Raw genomic sequence first — 23222 nt, forward strand, 5'->3', positions numbered from 1 at the left:
ACCTCAGGACAATTCCCGATCTCTCAGATGATATCTGATAGCTCCAGCAACCTTATTTACGCATCTCTTGCAGAAAATGCCCAGCTATCTACATTGGGGAGACAGGAAGAAAACTGGGAGACTGTTTCAGGGAACTCATCAGGGCTGTGAGGATCAAAGCTCTCTCCAAGCCCATAGTTTCTCATTTCACTTCTTACAGCCATGATCATACTGATCTCTCTGTCTGCATTCTCAAAGAAGGGTTTCTCATCTCCTATTACAGAAAGACATCCAGAACCAAAATTATCCTGAAAATAGATTCACAGCGTCCCCCTTCTCTCAACGACAGACTAATTTCCTTCTAATCCTCTCTAATCATTTGCAGGTTTTGACTTCACACCTCTCTTTACCCCTCTTGACTTCTCACCACCTGAGTGCCCACTCTGCTTCTCCCCTGCTCCCGCCTCCTCTCCACTTCTGGATATTGTTCTCCCATGCTGCTCACTTTCCTCTTTCTCACACCCGGAGAAGGCTCCACAGCTGAAACATTGTGTTTCTTTTCTTCTCTTTTCAGCATGGAATAATCCTCGGTTATAAAAAATGAGATGGCTGAAACTAGAGAACAAAAATATTGACCTTAAATGTATCACAAATAGTGCTCACTTACTTGAATCAATTAGATCAGCACAATTTTCCTCTTCCAATGAGAAAATAGGTAGTCTGTTCATGCCACAGAAAAAAAATAGTGTTATTCAGAGATAACAATGAGTTATTTCACAATACACATTGTGTTATTAAGAGATAAGAAATCACTACCAACAGGACTCTCCCTTCATACTGTAAATGCATCAACATTGCTGTGGGAGCAGATTCTGGGGGCTGGAAGTTGTTTAAGTCACGTATCTTTTGTCTTTAGTGGGCACAAAACTACAAAATTTCTATGTTCTAATCCAGGCTGAAAGTATCTCTTGATGAAGCTATCTGGCGTCATCTAGCAGTTCCCGAATGAACAACCTGAAAACGATAGACAAAAACGTTTTGCAACTGTAACAGGTATCAGCCAGATCCCAGAGGATCAATACTGCATGATAATTGGCAGGTATCGGTGTGTGTTGTTTATCTTCCTCTACCTTTTGCCCCTTATTTCCAGGCCTGTTGATACGACTGTATGCGGACTGCGTGATGACTCAGAGGGCTAGTATTGTATGATGATTGACAGGTATTGGGTTGTGCTGTGTCTTGTCTTCTTCTGTCTTTTGTTTCATCTCCGTTCCTCACTTACAGGTATGATCCACACCCTAGTTGTCAGACCCTGACTATGTTAATTGAAGGGCATCTTGACAAACTGACAAGTGCAGCCACTGGGCTAATTAAATAAAAAGGCAGGAGCTCCCAAATTAAAGGAGTAGAGACTAAAAACGAACTCAGACAAATGGTGTAGAGATTTTCTTTAAGAGCCTTTACAGACCTAGAAGAGGACTGTTGAGCAACGTAAAGATCAGAGAAGGAGATATAGTGTACTGACTGGTTCTGGCTTCGTCTTACAGGAAAAACGTAGATCACAATTAATGAATGAGGTAACAGTTTATTTAATGTTGCTTTAAAACATTAGGGCTATTAGGAAAACATCCCTCTTATATACTTTCTTGCACTACCAAAACTGGTGTGCATTCTTGAACTCAAATGATGATTCAGGACAGGAGTTTTTGCACAAAGCATGTACTGAAATGACCATTATGCCCTTGGAAAGGACACATATCACAGGTATCAGCTATCCTCCCTTAAAAAAAATTAAGATCACCTGGTCTATGAATCTAATCGTAACACAATGATAAGGATTCACTACTACCATTTGAATTCAGATCTTTATGAGATTCTTAGATTAAAAAAAATAACAAGATCATCTGTACAAAAGTTAAACAGGAGAATATGGCCCCTTGTGATTCACAGACATAAAAATACCACAAACATGAGAGAATGACAGGACACTTAAGTTTCTCACGTCCTTAAAGCAAATGGTGATTCTAGAATTAGGCTGATAAGGAGACTATAGTTCTGTCATTTTAGAAAATGTTTTCTCTTCTGGGTTTTGAGCTTTTCCTTGTCCTTCATTTCAAGAAATTCATTAATTTTAAAAAAAAGGAAATTCATTTTTCCTCAGTGTGGTGCTCCGACTGCCTAAAAATAAGCAAAGACAAATCAGAGTTGTTTCCATATGACATACAATATATTGAGCTGTGCTTTTGCAGTCAGAATGTTAAAATAACATCAGAAACTATCCTACAGTGATCCTGTTAAGTTTACATCGAAAACAATGTGTACAAAAAGCCCCATCAGTTTCTGAACTTGCACAAGTTTCACAAAGGTCACAAGGTTGTATAGAGAGGGGATGAGTTTTCTGTGCACACATTAGCTTGTGATGGGATGGCGCAGTAGTGCAATAGTTAGATCCAGATCTGGTGTGCTGTCTGCATGGAGTTTCCTCTGGGTGACGCTGTTCACATGGGTTTTCTGCGGAAGCTCTAGTTTCCTCCCACAGTGCAAAAATATACCCCCTCACAACCCTGAATTGGAACAAGTGATTAGAAAATGGTTGGATGGATGCGCATACTATAAGCTTCTGAAACAAAAAGGCGACAAAAGCGAATACAGACAGACATCTCATCAAAATTACAGGGCTCCAGATACTTATATTTCTTTCATATTGTCATGAGCATTTCTGAGCTTCTTTCCAAGTTCAGCATCTGGAAAAAGTTCTTTGACCTTCCTCCTTTTCACTGGTTAATGTGGATATGCTTCCTCTAACAGAATCTACAGATATCACCGGCAGTATGTTTGCTCGATTTGATTAACATGTAGCTGTTTTTGTGACCGTATTTACATGGGAATGTTAAAAGGTCCCTGGTCAATTACTCATGTGCTGTTGGTTTGTTAGGAGAATAGAGACATCTATTTCCTTTATGATAAACCCTTGCCAAGGCCTCACTGTAGTGTGATGTAATGTTGTATAAGAATCCCGATCAGCTGATAAACATTGGAAGGAAGTCTTATTTTAATGCAAAGACTCACCATTCTACTGCAATTATCCAATCACTTTTAACAACAGTCTACTGTATCACTTTCAAAATCAAATCAAATATGCTCTTTGTGCGCCAGGGTAATGAAATTCATTACACCTAATTTTGATATATTTAAATAGATTTGTATTTAACTAGTTAACTAGCAACACAACTGCTCGCAATAACAAGAATGACAATCAATAATGTGTTGTTTCCTGTAGAATGATGGTCAATCAGGAGGATGTCTCTCCCAGTTCTCCTATGGAATTAGGACAATGTCATGGTGTTTAGGCATTTAAATCAGCATAGGTGGGTGTTAGATCTTGGAGGGGATGCTGTTTATTTGAGTTGGGATGAAAATGAATGTGAGTGATGTGGTTTTACAAATACAGTTTGTGTATGACGCCCTCCCTATCATTTGTGAACAGGAGATACTAAAACAGCTATACTGTAGCTACATTATGCTACTCCAGCAATAATTATTAACCTTTCTATTTCTAGCAAGGTAGAAATTTCAGGGACAGACAGAATAATCCACACATCACAACATATGTTGGTTTATATAAAAAATTGAGAATGATATACACAAGATCGAATTTACAAATTGATTTTATTCAAATGGAGATGCTTTATGAATTCATAAAAAACATGACCATACATTTTCCTCAAGAAATACTGTGAACTATTTGTTGCAATCTTTATCAAAGGTACCAGCCTTGATTCTACCTCAGAAGAGGTTTTCTGTATCCAAGCAAACTTCCTGATGGTATGCATGTGGTATTAAAAGTATGCGGTATTCTGAGCTCTGTGACATCTCTTAGCTAGTTTCAGGTAATCATTGCATGAGGTAATGCTTTTATCTTTGAACAACTAATCAAATACAAATTTGATGATTTTACTTTTTAAATCAGGAAAGCTTTCTAGGCAGCATATGCCTTACTCTCACAGCTGACCACAGATCTGTCATATCCCTTCTTAATCATGCATTAAAATCTCAAGACCTAGAGTTTAATTTTTAAAATGACTCACATTTACTTTTACACATTCGTGAGGATTCAGTGCAGAGAACCATTGAGAATTCGCACATAACCAAGTCCACTTCTATACTGTTGCACAATGTACTACAGTATCTAGCATGTACAGTTAAAAGACATAAGTAACCATTGCTTACATGACAAATTAAAATAGTAATGCATTGGGTTTAAGTTAATTAAAATGAAATTTTTTAAGCTCTCTGGGGCCTGAGTTGCGCAGTGCACAGCGTGGTAATTGTATCCCAAAACTGAGTCGATTGCATCAAAAGTTGTCACAAAGCATTAATTAATCTCATTTAATTGCAACAGCATTGATCAACAGTCTTCATTGTTTCCCACTCATGCCTTTTGGTTTGGGGAACATGTCAAAATCAAATGCTCAGCGAGGCTCAGATACAGATCGCGGAAATGCTCACTTGACACCCCAGGTAGGGTTAGGGTTATCATTCACACACTAGTTAGACAATTCTTAAGCTCAGCGCTGTATTTTGGGGCCCAAGTCAGGTTTAGGACGGGTGGTTTTCTAGTCCTATCTGAATTTTTTTTTTTCCAGAAACTCTCTGGGGCCTGGGTGGCGCGGTGCAGCACGCGGTAGTTGTATCCCAAAACTGCATAGGTGGGATCAAAAGTTGTTATCAAGCATTATTGAATCACATTTAATTTGACATTTGTCTGTGTCAACGTTTTGTCCGTGAAGCCTTCTTAATACTGGTATCCCCATCTTATCTGGCCAGAAACTTTTCTTTCTCCTGCTTTTCCTCAAAATATTTATAACCTAGCACTCAAAATTAACCGGTGTACCTTCCAGGATGTTGTCTTGCTTTGCACCCTCGTCTTGTTTTTCCTACTGTAGTTCTTGGATAGGCTCCGGGCCACTGCAAACCTTCCCAGGAATATGCACTTTTCTGCTGGTAGATGGATTAATAAAGTTACACAAGTCATCATCCACAAGGACAAAATACAATTCTATTTTTATAGCTGTATACACAACGTAACCTGATCCAAAGTTATCCTTACCTTTTAGAAAAAAGAGATGGAACTGGCTGCTTCTGACAGTCTTGGACGGTGTCTGGTAGAGAGATTCCGCTCGTCTCAGGCAGCAGGAGACATAGGCCTGCTCCAAGTATCGGGCCACTACCGTAACAAATCATCGCCTCAAGAGAAATTCCATCTTTTGGGGACAAGACCGCATTTAAAATGCACCCAATCCGATACCACAGGTTCACAAAGCCTACACATTTCTGCCTGTGGAGAAAAAAAAAATTAAATCAGAAGGTATTTGAGCGAATACAAACCACTGCAGCAAAGTGAGTCTGTAATGTGCAGATTACGAATACTGGTATGCAAAGGTAGTGCTTATATTAACTTTTCCATCCACCTGTTTTCAAACTAATTTAGCCAATAAAGGACAGTGGTGGAGCTAGAGCCCATCCCAGCAAGCAAAGGGTGCAAGCCAGCACACACCCTGTGTGTGATGTTATTCCATTGTGGCAAATATTAACTTCCTTTGATGTAATTCTGGAACCTTCACAATCTTTCTCATTAATGACCTTTCACTGCCAAGGTGGGTTGAAAAGGAGTGAGAAAGATACATTTAAACATTTCAATGATCCTGTGAGGTACTTTACCATTAATATGGTAACCTGAAACTCCAGAGAAGACCATTTGTATATGGAATCTAGTTTGGGATATGCCTGTACACATTCAGACTAGGATTAAAGGAAACATCTAAAATAAATTGCATAAGCAATTAGAGTAGAAGAACTGGGCTCTTGGATTTGTGAATTTAATCAGTTTTAGTCAACCAAAAAGGACTGGTAAAAAAAAACAGTATCATTTTGATCCCAATTCATTACAATGTCACTTTAACACAACGCTCCCACAAAAGAAACGTAGTAAAACATGGAATGTTCACGCATTGGCTGGGATCGATCGGGAGCAAACCCTGCCAGTTCACAGGGACTGGCAGGTTTGCAGTGACCTCAGTGAGGGATATCCTTTTCCTTCAATCAAGTCTGAACATCTGGTACAGACCAGCTGTCAATTTAAGGGCTTTTATCAGTTTGAGCAACTAGGAAGATGACTGTAAATCATTAAGGTCATGGTTTAAGGGCGCAGTATGTGAATAGCAGCTAAGGTTTTCATGTGGGAACATGCTGCTGCAGCTGTTGCTGATTAATGATCTCTTTAAACAGGGTGAAGAAGGTTCATAGATGACTGTTCCATGTCTGTCTGTGTACAGACTCTTAGTTTCTATACCTCCCGGTTGAGGACTTCTAGTAAAAGGTTAACATCTGTCTCTCAGTGGCAAAGGTTAAACGGGATAGGTTTGACCAGACAATTGAAGGGAGAAGCATGGTTGGTTCTCCTGAGGGATATGTCTAGCCACCACCTGGGGAGAATTATCTGAGGACCAGGTTTACTCGAGGTTATGCAATACAAATGTATTTTATCATATTCTTATGTTCAATAGTGCAGTACTGTACCAGAATAACAATTGTTTTCCATAGTCCAAATGCCTTTGTGCGTTACAAACAGCAGGCAAGAAATAACAAGCTATTCTTCATAACTAGCATTATTTTTACAGCTCCAGTACAGGTCTAATGAAACAGTAATAAGTCAGGACCAAAAATCAAGAATTCTGCCCCTGCAATCCAAATACAACACCGAACACCTCAGACAGGACAAAGAGACAGATGATAGATGATGAATGTTCCCCCCATCTCTCTCTCTTGTCTTCTTTTTGTCTCAGTCTTCACTGCATTTATGCAGTGGTCCATTCCATTGGAAATGGGTTCAATTACCTCCCTAGAAATGGTCATCACTGGTGAATGTTCTTTAATATGGTGGTCTGAATGATGTATAGTGAAGTTAATTAACCTAAGTAAATCATTAGGAGCACACTGTGTCACACATCTGTGTCTTGCCCATCTAGGTACTGTAAATACAGTAAACAATACAATGTGTTCTAAGTAATAGAGTGATGCAGTTAGGAAACATACTGTAAATGTTGCTAAACTTTTCTACCCCCCAGTCATAACAATAGAAACTATTAATATCTTAAAAGTATCTTAATTTAATAATTAAATATCTAGGCACTAAACAACCTCAAGAGGATAAGCTCCACTCAGTTTATTGTTTTTCATTGCAGTATATTCAATTCATAGGCATGATGTAGTGATATTCTCCTTAATATTTGTGAAACCGAAGATAAACATGTAAGAGAAAGCCTAATTACCTTATAACTGTAGGAAACAGTTCTATTCCATAGAGCAGGGACACAAATACTGTAGTCTGCATACATAATTTCCCAATTAAAGCTAATGCCATTACAAGTGAAGGCATGTCTAAAGAAAAGATAGGGAAAAACAAACTTGATTATAATTTTTAATAAAAATCACCATGTCAAACTACAACTATAACAATTATAGCTGTTATTCAACATGAACAGTTTCAATGTATGGAAACAAGAATTATTTCATAATACAAAGTTATATTTAGGATTGCTCACCACACAACTTGGAAACCAGGAGGGACAGCAAGCAGCCTGATCCACTCATCAACAGGGAAATCATGGTGAATGTTCTACGGCCAAATCGTACCAACAGTAAAGGTACCAGCAAAGTCGGCATTTCAGTCAGTCCTGAGAAAAACTGGGCAAGATAGATATTCACACCAAAATTTCCCACGTTGAAACATATTCCATAGTATGTAAGGGCAGAAGACAAACTGCAGATACAAAAATAGTAACATCCTGTCAACTGCAGAGATCCATTGGGACTGAAAAACACTGACAAATTGTGAATACTGAATTAATTGTTACTACACTCCTTGGTGGTGCTCATCCCACTATGTGTTGCCACTTCAGTTACCACTGACCAGTCACAGTCAGCTAGTGACATGGCCCAGACTCAAACCCATGATCACAGAGTTCACCGTGGACGTGGGCTAGTGTCCTTATCAGCTGAGCCACTTGAAAGGTCCCAGTTTTCTTTTAACATTAATTAGTTAACCAGCCTTAAAATAAGGTTTCATATTGATCAACAGAAATAACACCTTGCCTGGCAGAAAGCACCTGTATTTTAATTTAATTTAGAAGATAAATCTTTGTAATCCCAGATACCACTTACCTTATAAAACTCATGATACAAAGACGCTGGACTATAGTTTGCGATCTGAAGTACTGAAAATCAGAATTTGTTTCACTTGCATTATTTTGTTCCATGGGCTGCTGGGTTTTCATTCCAACAGTATCCAAAATCTATGAGTAACAGGTAGAATATAGAGTAATTAACAGTTTATTAACTAGAATAAACACCAAATGTCAGTAATTATAATGCATATTCATACATGCATTGCCACATTACATCAATATTAAATAAAACTTTCTCTCTATTTCAAAACAAATATTTTTCATATCATCTTTCACACTGAAATTAAGTTGAAGATATGTATAACTTCCCTTAAATGTTTTCTAATTGAATTTGTCAAACTGCATCCCCAAATTTAAAATGATCAACTGCAGGGGTAATAATAACTCCTTATAATTATTTAGCACCTTTCTGGACACTCCACAGTACAGTGTCCCCATCACTATACTGGGACATTAGGATCCACAAAGACCACAGGGTGAGCCCTTCCTACTGATCCCACTAACACCACTTCCAGCAGCAACCTTAACTTTCCCAGGAGGTCTCCCATCTAGTTACTGGCCAGGCTCACACCTGCTTAGCTTCAGTGGGCTGCCTGTTGTGAGTTGCAGGGTGATATAGCTGCTGGCATTCATAGCATTTTCTATTCTGAATTTAGACAGGCAATTAAAATAAATATTTGCTAACCTCCACAAGTAATAAGTAAAGAGCCGAATGATACTTTTCTTGATTACAAGTAATTACAAAGGTTATAAACAAGGATAGATTATTTGGGCCATCAAACGTATACAGTTTTGTTCATTCAGTTCAGCTTTTTCTTGAAGGCCAGCGTTAAGAGTTTGTTTGGCGAAGGCTGCTTCAACAAAGTCACTGTGCTGCTTGCTGTTTCTGACTCCCATAATCTCTGTGCAAAGAAGTGTAATATTGCATTCCAAGCACAAAATGAAAACTAAGCAAGTTCTTACTAGATCCAGATTTTCCTGGTCCTCTCTGCTTTCATGTCTGTACTCTTCTAGCGTACTGAACCTTTTCTTCATCAGTAGCCACCTCGGTGACTCTGGAATACAGCTACCAAAAAAACCCCCGTTGAATCAACACAGGGAGAAAAAGGCTTGAAGTATTAAAATGCAAAAGGAGCAGATAACGTATTTATTTCTTACAAGTAAAGAGGGATACAGAGAAGCTGTGGAACTGCAATGGCTAAATAAAACTGCTGCCAGTTTGATGCAAGATATGCAATCAGAGCCAGAAACATCATCCCAATGCTGAAGGAAAAGGAAAGCAAGGCGGGGGGCCATACGTGGTATCTGGGCAAGCTCCACTCAACTCCTGAGGAAACAGGGAGAAAATGGTCATAGAGTTCTGAAGCTATGTGACATTATGTACTTCTGAAAAACAGTCAAATTAAACACTGTATGACATGAATCTATCTTAAATAACTGAATAGTTTTTTTTTATTTTTAACTAACTAATGATGTACAGAATGTATTTTTTCCTTCTGTAATTAGGAATTGCTGGTTACTTATTGTTTATACAGTACTCCTCTCAATCTGCAATTCCACACTTAATCGTATTTCATACCAGCACAGAAGCACACAGACACGTTCCATTCCTTCCAAAGGCACGCAATTAAGCAGCTCATCCCAGACAGCAGAGCTAGGAGGAGGGCAGCAGCTCTCCCTGATACCACTGTAGTTTCACACTGGCAGCACCAGTCAAGTGCAAACCAGGGACACCTGGATCAAATTCCACTTATACAACCCTGATGGGTCTCGCCAATTGAGCTGCTGTCTGGGAACAACCATAGTCAATCAATGACACAGTACAGACTCAAAACTGCAATATCTGGACCACAGGGTTCAGCCTTATTGAGAAATCAAATGTCTGCTGTTTGCAAAAACATGGTACGATAGAGAGAATAATATTGACTTAACTGATCATGTAATGTACTACAGCACAGAAAATTCTCCAAGGTCTTCCAATACAATTCTCACATCCTTAATTTTTTTAAAAACTCTCCTAACTGCAAGTTCATGATCTACAGCCTAATGAGATGCACCAGGATATCGGTGTGTATAATTCCAGCTCTTGTGAAGCGAGCCTTGCCTCCAAGAAAAAGTGAAAAGTGTCTTACCCAGACTAAAGGAAGCGATGTTTATACCACAGCACATTATTCCACCAATCAGACGAGCAGTTAGATGGAAAATGGCATTGGGTATAAATGCAGGCATCAATGCTATGATTGCCTGTATAGTACTGCATCCCACAAGGAGGACTTTCTTTCCATATCTTTATTAAAAAAAAGATTGTTAGACAGCCCTATGAAAAGCAAGAAATAAGGCTAAAAACACTCAACAGCACAAAATAATAAGTCATGTTTAAAGCAGTGAAAATAGAAGGTTTAATTTGGTATTCTGAGTTGCAAAACAAGCATTTGAAGCACCACTGGAGTATTTCAAAAACAACTTGTTGGTTTTCACAGAAACAAACAAAATTATCATCCATCCATCAATTTTCTAAACACTACATCCAACTGACGGTTGTGGGGGATCCAGAGGCTATCCCAGCAAGCAACGGGCACAAAGCAGGGTACATCCTGGATGGGACACCAGTCAATCACTGCGCACACACAGGCACAAACACATACACATACACACTCACACCAGGGCTAATTTTCCCCAGAAGCAAATTTACCTTTGGACTGTGGGAGGAAACCCAAGCAGCATACAAACTCCACACTAATAGCACCCCATGTCCAGAACTGAACCCAGCGCCCCAGCACTGCGAGGCAAAAATGTTAACCACTGCCCCACCATGCCATCAAAATGATCATCTGTGATCATTTAATGTTTTAAATATCATTTACAACAGCCAAGAAGAGATATTTAAAAAATTAAAAACAATGAAAGTTGACCCTGGTAGTTACAGTAATTCAAATTAAGCACAGGATCAGGAGTTCTGAAACCTTCAGTTACATAGTCATTAGGGATTTTACTGAAGGGGAAAATTAACTGAGGATATTTGGGTAAACTGAAAATGAGAAGGCCCTGACCACAGCAGTATATTATACAACCACCAAGATAACATAGAAGCCTACGGTATATCACCTCTACAACACCATGAGGAACGTGCAGTGTTGAAGACGGTGTTGTAGTAATGGGGGATTTTAAATCACTGAACACATATAGTAAATACAGGAAATCACCAAAATGGATTCCCGGTAACAGTCACTGTAACAGTCTCAACCTGTCACACTTACAAAGTTTTAATTAGACCACATCTAGAATATTACATACAGTACAGTTGTGGTCTCCACATGGCAAAAAAAGAACAAAAAAGCTTTAGAAAAAGTCCAAAAGAGAAGCAGCAAAAGTAATTCTGGAACTAAAGTAGGTGATATAATATGAGGACACATTGAAGAACCACAATCTCTTCAATATCTGAGAAAGATAGCTAAAATGCAGTTTTCAAAAGTTTGAAGAGAATGAAAGTTGACCTAAGATGTTATTTTCAATTAGGCTCAGCAAGCAGGAGGTCTGAAAGATTAAGTTATGCAGTCCTCATTAGTGATTTTACTGAAGGGGAAAAATTGCCGAGGATAACAAAATGCACACTTTACAGCTCCATTCCTGTTATTCGCAGTAATATGACTTGCAGATGCGTCTATATAAAATCTTGAAATTCCTTTATTTTGGGTCAGCAGTTGCTTTTCGCATCTTAATGCATGTAAAAAAACACTGCAAAAACAATACATTGTCCTTTTCTAGCAGCAACTGTAATTAACTGCTCTGAATACTTTATTTTAAAAAAACGGAAAAGGACTGTGTTCTTACATGAAGGCTGTCCCCTAACTCATTAGCTGGTTTCATTAGAATTGAAGTAGTTCAATGTCTTTTACTGTGTTCTCTTCTACACTTCCTTCAATCCATCTTCCAAACAATCACATACAGCCATGGATTTCACTATGGCCTGGTGACTTGTGTAGTTTATGATTCTTCTCATCTGCATCACATCTAATATCTCCAACATTAATTTCCTCTCTTCCGTTAACCAAATTTCATTTGAAATTCTTTTTATCTCCTCTTATGACATTAATTCCCAACTTCATTAATTAGCTACAGCATGTCCACGTTAATGAGAAAATCTAAATTACGTTTCTTAAAGGCAATCTTACTTGTCTGAGAGAGCACCACCAAACAGTGAACCAAGCAGGAGTCCACTCATATACATTGTTAGGCCGTACTCCCGAAGTTTGTTGTCTCCACATTCTGAACTCTGCGGTACAAAACAGATAGCAAGCTTCATATTTTAAAGTCTGAAAGGCAAAAAGAAAACCCGGACTCTTCCACTAAAAAGCGATTTTATTCTTTTTCTATACTTACAGTAAACTAGTTAATAGTCACCTAATATGATATACTCTATGATTACATTATCTGGAGAGGCATTTTTTATTACTTACAGTTTTGTTTACAGCATGATTTGACATTACATGTTTGTTTTTATTTTCAGCACCTTTAAATGTTATTCATATACAATAAATGATCTCCAAAGACAGAAGTGCACACAGCCAATAAATCTTAAAGAGCTCAAAAACGTCTCATTCATGATCACAGTTTTTCCTGCTGAACAGCCTTTAAGCCTCCGTCAGCAAACCTGACAAAATTTTGCCAAATGTGGTGATGTTTTGCATTGACGTGTTGTTATTCATGTCAACTTTCTTTAGTGGTGCTGGGCTGTGTGTTCATTTTTTAAAATACCATCGAACATAAATGTTACAAGTGAGAGCTACTGTAGTAGCTACCGTAATTGATCTAAGGCAGCTGTTTCTTGAAAGAAACTAGAATATCGACTTCAACCTACATTACCCAAGTAGGTTTCTACAGCAAATGTCTATCGAGTTGTGACCATGCTTTTAAGAGTACTCTGCGATTTCATTAACAACAACTTGAAGAAGTGTTTCCGCATAACACACCTCTTTTATTGGTACTCACATTAAAACTTTCTGCAAACGCGATCGAGAGAGATCTGTTTTCGTTGGATATGTCGTATGAGAAGTTCTTCTCTGGTGACTCATCTAAAAAGTTAACATTTCCAGACTCCCTTAAACTTGCACAAGAAAAATTATGTACCGTGAAAACGTCTACAAAAAACATAAATGCCGTAAAAACAAATATTAGACTGAGCCGCCAATACACGCTCTTCTGTAAAGGACCCATTACTCGAAAGACACAGATTCCCCTCTCCTCACGCGTGGGTATAAATAGCTCAAGCTGCCTGCCTGTCAGACGCACTCCATTTCTAATTAATGGTTACCTAAACGGCACACAGACTGCACAGTGGCGCGGTGGTTAGCATTGTAGCTCTGTGTTCATTTTCTGGGGTGCTACAGTATCTATTACCCTCTGCAAAAACAATACATTGTTCTTTCTCTGGCAACAATAGTCAATTTATTTTACGGGTCTTTATTACAAAGGCTCCTGAAAAGCACATGGACGTAAAAGGGGTTTCTCTCAAAGTCTGCGAAGAGTACCTCCAAAATTATTTTTCCATTTCTTTTTTCAAAAACGTCTTGGTTTTCAAGCTTAGCCAACGCGTTACTCGATGAACGGCAGTTTTCACTGAGTGTAACGTGTGTGTGGAGTTTGTTATCATGGATTTCCTCCCACAGTCCAAAGTCACACTGGAAGGTTAATTGGTTTCTGGGAAAACTGGCCCAAGGTGTGAGTGTCTGTGTGTCTGGACTGTTATGGACTGCTTGCTTGGATAGGCAATCCTATATTCGAAAAAACGGATAAAAATGGAGGGACAGATAGTGCCCGTGCATTCATTTCTCATGTTTGCAATGGTTCAGAGATTTAAAATTCGGTTCAAAATATACTGAATATTTTTTGTTAAATTTATTTTGTAAATAATATAATTTATTTTACAAATATTTTGTAAAATATTTAAATATTTGCACAATGTACTTAATTCTACACAATCATGCATACTGCATGTGCATTTACAAAAATATCAAAATACATCTTCAATACATTAGTCTTTTCATTAGTCCAGAAATATTAAGACCAACCTTGAAGTGATACAGTATACCTTGGACTCTTTTACTGTATATACCTTGAACTATTCTATTAAAAAACTTCATATTTCCCCATTATTATCCAACCATCCTTTTTCTAACCTTTTTATAAAATACAGGGTCACGGGGGAGGCAAAGCTCCCTATTATTACAGTATAGTTGTAAAAAATCCTTAAGTAAAATAGTGATGTAATGTGCAAGGCAATCAAAAAGATGTCTTTAAATAACTAAAAAGAAAATAATGCTTTGAGGACACCAGACTGTTGTAAAAGAAATTAATGTCCACAGTAAGCTACTGCGATTGAAAAACTAGTCCCAAATGGGGAATTCAGTTAAAACATTAGGGTTGATGTGAACTACTGTAGTTACCACAAGGCTTTTCCACATCTCAGTTCTGCCTTAGTGACTGCCTGCCTTTTGGTGGGTAGTTGCAGATAACATACTAAACAATCCCCAGCATGCCTTGAGGCCCTCCGACCTCTGTATCTTTCTAGGCATGGAGCCACACAGGAGGTAGCCTGTCTTTGCCATCAGTGTCGAACCCTCATAACCGGCCTGTATTGGTTAAATAGTACAGAATGTTAAAAGGCTGAGTTGTAATCAGTATTGGAGTAGGTAGTATACCCCTCAGCACAATACAGTATATAACACAGAACTATTTGCAACACTCCAGTTTCTGACCCCATGGTTCAGCTGTGACTGCATCCCAAATTAAGAAAAGCAAATTAGGATCTAACCATGACAGGTCATGAAAGGCATACTTGAGCAGCACCTGTGCAACCCAGAATTTTCTGTGCTGCTGTATTTCTGAGGAAATGATTGATGTCTTTTCGCTTTCTTTAGCCATACAACAAGCATGCTTTCATAATTTCAAACATCTGGGTCAAGATAAATAGAAAATGTGTTAGTGCATATTGTTTCTCATATTTTATTCGGGTTTAGTTAATGTCATCTTGAATTAGGTAGAAACAATTTAAGAATTAAGAAACAATCTACTGTATACAATTTGGTAGGGCACTTTTCTTACAATGCTAGAATATTGCTGCTGTCTGGTTACTTACAAGAGAACTTTGTCCCCGGTTGTTCCAGGGCTCTTTCTTGAACTCTCCTTACATACAGTACTATGAACAGAACACTTTTCCTTAGCCTGATAATGCAATGGCTAACTGACACAGGGTATTTGAAAGCAGCTGACCATTCAAACCGACCAGAGAGGTAAGGTTAAGGTAACTAGGAATCTGCCCTTCAAACAGGTGAGCTAAGGAATTAGACTGCTTTGAAGATTAATAGGGTTTTCGGTGTGTAGTTTATAATTACACATTTCTTCTCATGATCCTTTGGAGCATCAAGACTAAGAGAGACTAATTCAGGTGGTTAATAACACAGCTGTCAGTTACATACGCAATTTCCATAGCTGATCTGGTTAAGTGGTTTTGGAGTACTGTATATGTGGATACTGTGCTCATACACTACAAGCTGCCCTCAGGGCTCAAATTCAGCCTGATTGAGATTTTCTAATACTTTAAAACATTAATGAATTGTAAACTGCAACCACATTTTGAAGGTACATAAAAGAGAAATGTACATTAAAATTTTTAGGACCGAAATTGCCAAAGCAACCTACAAACGGTGTTTTGGGGTTTATGTTGCGTCTGCCATAGTCTTTACAAGGAAAATGCCTGGAAACGATCAAAAATTATAAAATGTAAAAACTGGATTATGAAGTGCCAAGTACAATCCATAGAAACAAAGCAAAGATTAAAGTTTGTAAAGAATTGGAATATTGTGTTGATTTTATCATGAAAAGGTTGCAAAAATACCATGAAAACTACCAAGATAGTTCAAAGAAGAGGAAACAAAATGTTTCTCAGCTTCAAAAAATAATATAACTTACAAACTGGTCAAAGAGGCTGAATGTCCTTAGTTGCAGAAAGAGGAGATTATGAAAAAAATAGATTATGGAGGATACTTTTGATTCAAGTACACCAAATCAAGCCAGGGGACTTCTTTAAACAAAGCACTTAAACCAAAAGCAGTTAGTGTATGAAACTAGTCATGTTGTTGAATCTGACCCTCTAGGATCCTTTAATCAATGGCTGTGGACTATTACTGTATGAAATTCATCGACAGGTAGACCAGGTAGGGGGATCTGTCATGTAAGCTGAATTCCCTCCTATTTTTTGTTTCTTTTCTTATTTCTTAGGCTCTAAAACTGGCTTTAAAAAATTAGAGTGTCTGATTCTCTTTCATCAAGGGACTTACTGTATATTTTGCTTCAAACACTTTCCACTTTCCACTTTTAGAAAAGAGTAATAGTTCTTAGACTCTCTTTCATCCATCAAAAACAGTATTTTTACTATTACGTCATCAGGTTTTTAAAATGCGTAATTTCAGTTTATGCTCTTCCTCTGTTGCTCTCTGTCCTCCATGGTTTTACGTGACAGTTACTCAGCAATCTCATAATGGAAAGAGGAGCGGATCGTCCTGATTTCCTTACATGAAGTACACACAGTACTTCTTTATAATAATAATAATAATTAATAATAATTGCTTACACTTATATAGCACTTTTCTGGACACTCCACTCAAAGCGCTTTACAGGTAATGGGGACTCCCCTCCACCACCACCAACGTGCAGCATCCACCTGGATGATGCGACGGCAGCCATAGTGCGCCAGAACGCTCACCACACATCAGCTAACAGTGGGGAGGAGAGCAGAGTAATGTAGCCAATTCATAGATGGGGATTATTAGGAGGCCATGATTGGTAAAGACCACGGGGAAATTTGGCCAGGATGCCGGGGTTACACCCCTACTCTTTTTGAGAAACGCCCTGGGATTTTTAATGACCACAGAGAGTCAGGACCTTGGTTTTACATCTCATCTGAAGAACGGCGGCTTTTTACAGTATAGCGTCCCTGTCACTATACTGGGGCATTAGGACCCACATAGGCCGCAACCTTAGTCTTTCCCAGGAGATCTCCTATTCAGGTACTGACCAGGCTCACACCTGCTGAGCTTCAGTGGGCTGCCAGTTGTAATTGCAGGGTGAAATGGCTGCTGGCTTTATCTGGCTCATTCATATACAGGAATTTTAAAAAAGCAAAGAAGGCTCGCCAACTGACTCATATCTAGTGACGAATGTGCTTAAAAATCAGGATTTTCTAGTTATTGTATTTAAATTGTAGGTGTGGCAAAATTCCAAAGAGGTATTATGACAAATTGCATGGTTTGTTAGATAACACTTACCACACAACTAAAAATAACCTAGATTAATTCTATCTAATTCCTTTGTGAAACTGCCTTCAGAAAAAACAAAAATCTAACTACTAAACAATTACAATACTTAGCAAGAGAATAAATATATTTAATTAAGACAGATCGATCTACAGGAAAAAGGAACAGTGTAAACCCTTGTAGTAAGTAAATACATTACATACAGATGGAAATTGATATAGGATGGAATAAAAAGCAAAAGATCTAAAATCTCTTTTGTACAAAAAATGTAACATACAACTCTTCGAGGTCAACCTCAATATGCAAAGAGACTTGTAGTGTAAAATAATAAAGAAATCAAATAATAATAGTCATAAAGTCTTCAAGAGTTTTATAACCTGTAAATCAGTTGTTGCACAATTGTTCATTCAGAAACTAGAAACAGCAATATTCTTCTTTCTGAAGACCACTTTAAGTATAAAGAAAGTAAATTAGGCACTATCCAACACATTGAATCACTGCTATTGCTTTGCGAAGTTTTAATGGCAGAACATAGTTAGCAGATTCTGTTGATGGTGTAGACTACAGTATGTGAGGCTCGGCCCTAGCACACCTCTTGATGGACAAAAAAAGAAGAGACACAGTAGTGCCAAATGGACCTCCGCCTGCTTGGATGTCACTTCAAGAGAGTAACTAACTTCCTCTGTTTTCTAGACTTTGTGCATTATTTCACTGTTATTACTGTTACCATGTATAAACGTTATAACAGGGGTGGTGCGGTAGCTTTGTGGCTAAGGATCTGCACCTCTGGCTCCAAGATTGCTGGTTCGTATCCCGTTGCCGGCAGAGGAATCCTACTCCGTCAGGCACCTGAGTAAGGCCCTTAACCCCAACTGCTCCAGGGGTATGATTGGCTGACCCTGCACTCTGACCCCAAGCTTCTCTCCCTGTCTGTGTGTCACGGATGTCCATAGGGACTAACCGTGGAGAGCAGGAGAGCGGAAAAAGACCCATATGCGTAGCAGTGGAACGGGAAAAAGGCCCGGGCTCGTTAGTGCAAAGAGTTCAGGAGTGCCGTATAGAAACCTATGCCCTCAGGTAGCGGACGTGGGGCGACCTGGTGCTAGGCGGGTCTCAGGACATCCGAACTAGGTCAATGCTGAGCGAGGGCAGAGTGCAAGACCCGGAAATATATAGCCCAAGGGAAAGAGAGGGACCGGAAGGACAGCAGGCAGGAAACTAGGGACAGGACAGAGTAGGAGCGCCCTCTGGCTGCAGAGGGCATGACACTGTGTGCCTCATGGAGAGCAAGTTGGGGTATGCGAAAAGACAAATTCCTAATACAAGAAATTGTATGTGACCAATAAAGTGATTAAAAAAAACAACAATCTGTTATGCTGCAGCTGGTTGTTGTAGACTGCCACAGTCGCAGTGACAGGCTGAGACTTAACTGCAGCACAGACGGGGAATGCGGAGAAGATCAGGAAGCTGAAGAAGAAGGTCATTTCTGAACCTTGCAAAGGCAGGTTTCTAAAGCACGCAGGGGACTGCCCTACTTAAGATATCTCAATGTCAGAGCATTGATCCCGCTGGGTTTCGGGACTTAAATGTAGTGCCTAATTGGAGGATTGATTGGATAATTCAGTCTCTGATCAAAAGGGAGATGGACGCGCAGATAAGCCCAACCTTGTCCTCACGGTCTTGGTTGGTATGTGAGGCACTCCCGGCCCAGACATGACACAATTCTGTTAAGGGTGTTGAGTATTCTCCTTAAATTACAACTGGTCCCCCCTTTTCACTCAAAATGTTCACCCACGTATTGAGCCACTTAAGTGAAGAAGAGATTCCCACATTGCTTTTCCCTCTTTAGGCTCGAGCACTTACTTTGCACACTTCCTGTTCTATTAGGTTTCTGAGGCTATAGTTTAGACAAAGTTTCCTTTCAAATGAGGAACACTATCACTTCAGAGCTTATGGTCTCTGAGCCATTACTATACTTTAGTATTAGAATCATTTTGAATCATCCCAACTTGTACCTCTGGTTAAAACTATATGAAAAGCCATATATTTATATACACTGACCTTCCTTATATGGCCTAAAGTTCTGGTGATGAAGGTGAAGAAGACTAGGGAGGAGTATTATGGGATTTAAGCTGGAAGGGTACATGGGAAGGTCAAATGGTGATCATTGATTGCACTGTGCAGCTTATTAACCAATTAAGATTAAAAATGATAGTGTAGGTGGGGTAATAGTTAATCAGCCACCCTCACCTGAAAGTGTATTTTATCTCTGATGCTTTCTTTGTACTTCATGTTTAATTTGTACGAGATTAACTTGTATTGTGGAACCTCTATTGTGCGCACATCGTGAATAAAGGAAGAAAATTCATCCCACTGCTGGCTTCGGTCTGGTTCATTTGGGGTTGCCCTGACTGAGTGCTTACACCTTGAAGTACCAAGGCTGTTGAGTAATTAATCCATTAAATGCACTGCTGTATAAACGTTTAAATTCGTGAAAGTTTGTTCTCAATTGACTTATGTAATCTAGGATTAAACTAAAAAGTATAGTGTGTGGAGGAAGTATCCTAAGTCTTAAGTGAGTGATTTGTCCAGTCAGAGGCACAGTATAATCTGCAAGCGATTCACACTGATGCGGAACAGGCCTTCTGAATGTGCAGTTTCTATAGCTTCACTGGAGCCCCTTTCCTAGAAGCCATCCCACCCCCCATATCAACAGACCTAAAAACGTTCTATTAAAAAACAATTGTGGCAGCAAGTGCTGTTGCATCATGGGTCATCATAAGTTCTGGCTTGCATGTCTTTTCCATCTTGATGCTGTTACAAGCTGCACACCATAGACACATGAAATAAGGCTGTCATGAGAAATGAGAAAATCGGGTCCTGGTTAGGAAATACACACCCCCTGTTGTAGGTGGATGGTTTCTTTTTTCCTGGTCCTGTGAGAAGTTATTAAAAAAGCACAAACGTTAAAAGTGTACAATGACGAATTAACCATTTTTAACATTAAGTCAGAGACACACAACTTTCATCTCCAGTAATGGTGAGTACTAGTGCCAAGCCTTCCACACAGCCCGTAGACTGATCCAATGAGGCACAATTATGGTAGGTGGAATGCAGAACCTGTTTCTTTTACAAAACTCCTCTCTAGACAAAATAACCCCCCAAACAGCATCGTATAAAATCCCTGAACAGTATGCCTGTTACAGTAAGGCTTATTGCTTGCCTGTTAGTTGAAGTGAAACCACGTTGTCACTGTAAAGTGATCCATACAAGGTAGAATAACTTCAGTCGTGGAAAAGTGTTGTTTATTAAGCTTTGGCTTCACTGACCGTGAATAACCTAAACAAAACAAGTAGAAGTTAATTTCACACTGAAAAGAAAAAAAGGAAAAAACATTTTGGCTGTGGAGTGGAAAACATTCATTGGTAGGGCTTAGAGGGACTCTTTTATTGTGCATATCCAGTCCCAACATCCACTTGCTCTGATTGATTGATAAAGGACAATCACTTTTTTTAGAACACCTGTAATATAGTAGAGATTGCATGACTTTGCATGAGTGTGTACTTATCGTGAGATGTTTAATGTGAAATAAAGTTTATTTTGATAGAAAAAAAGAATAGCGAAAACTATGCCATTCTGACTAATAAAAAAGCTCTTCCATTACCACTCATTTGTGTGTTTACTGTCCGCGTTACTATATGTTCCATTGAAAGGCTTTGTCAAGATTTGCCTGCAGCCATTTTCACTTGTTGCTTGTTTGTGAAGTTTTCAGCCTTTTAAGACCCAAACCATATACTCCAAAGGCTGGAAGTGAGACTATAGATTTTCACTGATCTATTTTCAACCCTAATGCAACATGGAACACATGAGCAATTGGAAACAACGGTCAGCCAATTATCCCAATACTTACAGTAGTCTCACCCCAAATGGGAGGATTGAGCACAACAAATGCCATTGTTCTAACATATGTGCTGGACATGTATAACAAATAATACCCAGAAGCAAAAGCTGAAAGTCTATGTCTACACTTAAGCCTTATGTTACTCTTTTTTTTTGTAAGCAACATTTCATTATGCATCCCAGTTGCTTTGTTCCTGGCACTAATGAGATAAAGAAAAGATTATTAACAACACTTAACACAAACTCCTGTAAACAGATTATTTACAACAGCAGCCAGTCCTAGTGCCCTGGTCTTACGCAAATAAAATAAACAAAGGGGAGATAATGATGCTTTTCCTCCACTGGACAGGAACCTGAAAGTGATTTTGAGAGCCCTTACTCTAACCCAGATAAGGCTACTGACAGGTACAAGCTCTCACTGATGGGTGCTGAAAAAAGGAAATACATCTTTCTTCAATTATTAAAGCCCAACCCTTTTTGCTCCAAAATTTAGTTATTTCCCTTCCATGACCAGAACTGCCTACACTTTTCCAGACTCAAATGATTAATCCATTTTTGTACTGTCCCAACAATCTCTGTGTGTCCCAAAATAAGCAAGAAAAATGCCAACTTGAATCTGCAATATACAGAAATTACCTGAATTTTCCTTAAAGTTACATTTAAACTCAGACTGAAAGATGAATATTGTTTTAAATATTGAGTTAAATATCTTAAATACCCACTGAAGGGATAAAGGCCCTAATACTGTAAGTCTCAAAATATTTTCATTCTCCCTTTGTCACATACAGTATAGCTGTGTTCCTTTTGAAGCGCAATATTTACTATATTTCAGCATACAGTATATCTGTACATAATTGATCATTTCTTCCCTGGTTACATGTGCTAAGCCTCTTGTGCCCTCTCCTGGCAGCAATACAAAAATGCACACTTAAAAAGGACAGTGACAGTGACTTCCTGTGCAGGGTTGTTCCAGCCCTGGTCTTAAAGAGTCAAATAAGTCTTATTGTATTAGCTGGGGTACTCTGTTGGGACCCTAGATCAAATTGAAGAATTTGTTCTGGCATCTCTAACTTAATGCAGTTTTATCGTTCGGAGTTGTTGGCACCATGCTGAACTACCAGACTGTAGGAGAAAGTGCCGTGTTAGACTGACCACACACCTGAGACCTGCTCAGAACAGTTAGACCTACCAGGGGATACGTCTGCTCTGTAATAGCTACCAGAATCCCCAGGGTTAAAAAGTTTCAGTGCCACTACAAAGTCACACACAGCACATGGTGAGGCAGTAAGTCTTTCTAAACATGGCAACTCTTGAAAGTTATTGATCCGGTAATTTACTACACTTTGGTCTTAGAGGACTGTCACCTCTATTTAGAATGACGTCTAAATCACATAATTTAACAAGCAATTGATCATAATCAAATAACTACAACACAATTTTAATTCAAATTATTACAATTACAATTACAATCAACAACACTTACAGCCCTTATTTTACCAACACTTTGATAAAACTAGTCCCAGAATTCCTATATTATCAGTTTAATACTTGAAGAGCTTCTGGTAGCACAACTGTGTAAAGGAGTGGGTTGGGAGGGCTTCAGGTTGAGAAGCCATGCTCTATAGCAGGCCAGAATGGGGATCTTCAGACACTAGGCTGGACACCTCTGTGTCACAGCAAAGTCTCCCAAGGACAGATGATCCCTGCAGCAGACTGCAGTTTATGGAAGGGAAGCAGATCTGTGTGATTACTTTATACTGCAGCTTGAACTCCAAACTGAGGCTAT

General features: G+C 38.9%; 1 protein-coding gene across 1 annotated transcript; it reads right to left on the reverse strand.

The window, feature by feature from the left end:
- Positions 1–1594: 1594 nt before the first annotated feature.
- Positions 1595–13439, reverse strand: LOC148840034 (solute carrier family 22 member 6). Its single transcript, XM_088908669.1, has 11 exons — positions 13215–13439; positions 12398–12498; positions 10358–10512; positions 9384–9552; positions 9189–9291; positions 8203–8333; positions 7584–7801; positions 7311–7419; positions 5090–5317; positions 4874–4980; positions 1595–2157 (listed from the first exon to the last, which is right to left on the reverse strand). The coding sequence occupies exons 1-10, from the start codon at positions 13437–13439 to the stop codon at positions 4917–4919; spliced, it is 1503 nt and encodes a 500-aa protein (XP_088764795.1). The 3' UTR covers positions 1595–2157; positions 4874–4916.
- Between the last annotated feature and the right edge of the window lie 9783 nt (positions 13440–23222).

The sequence above is a fragment of the Atractosteus spatula genome, chromosome 2, assembly GCF_055471065.1.
Source record: "Atractosteus spatula isolate fAtrSpa1 chromosome 2, fAtrSpa1.hap1, whole genome shotgun sequence".
Lineage (NCBI taxonomy): Eukaryota > Metazoa > Chordata > Actinopteri > Semionotiformes > Lepisosteidae > Atractosteus > Atractosteus spatula.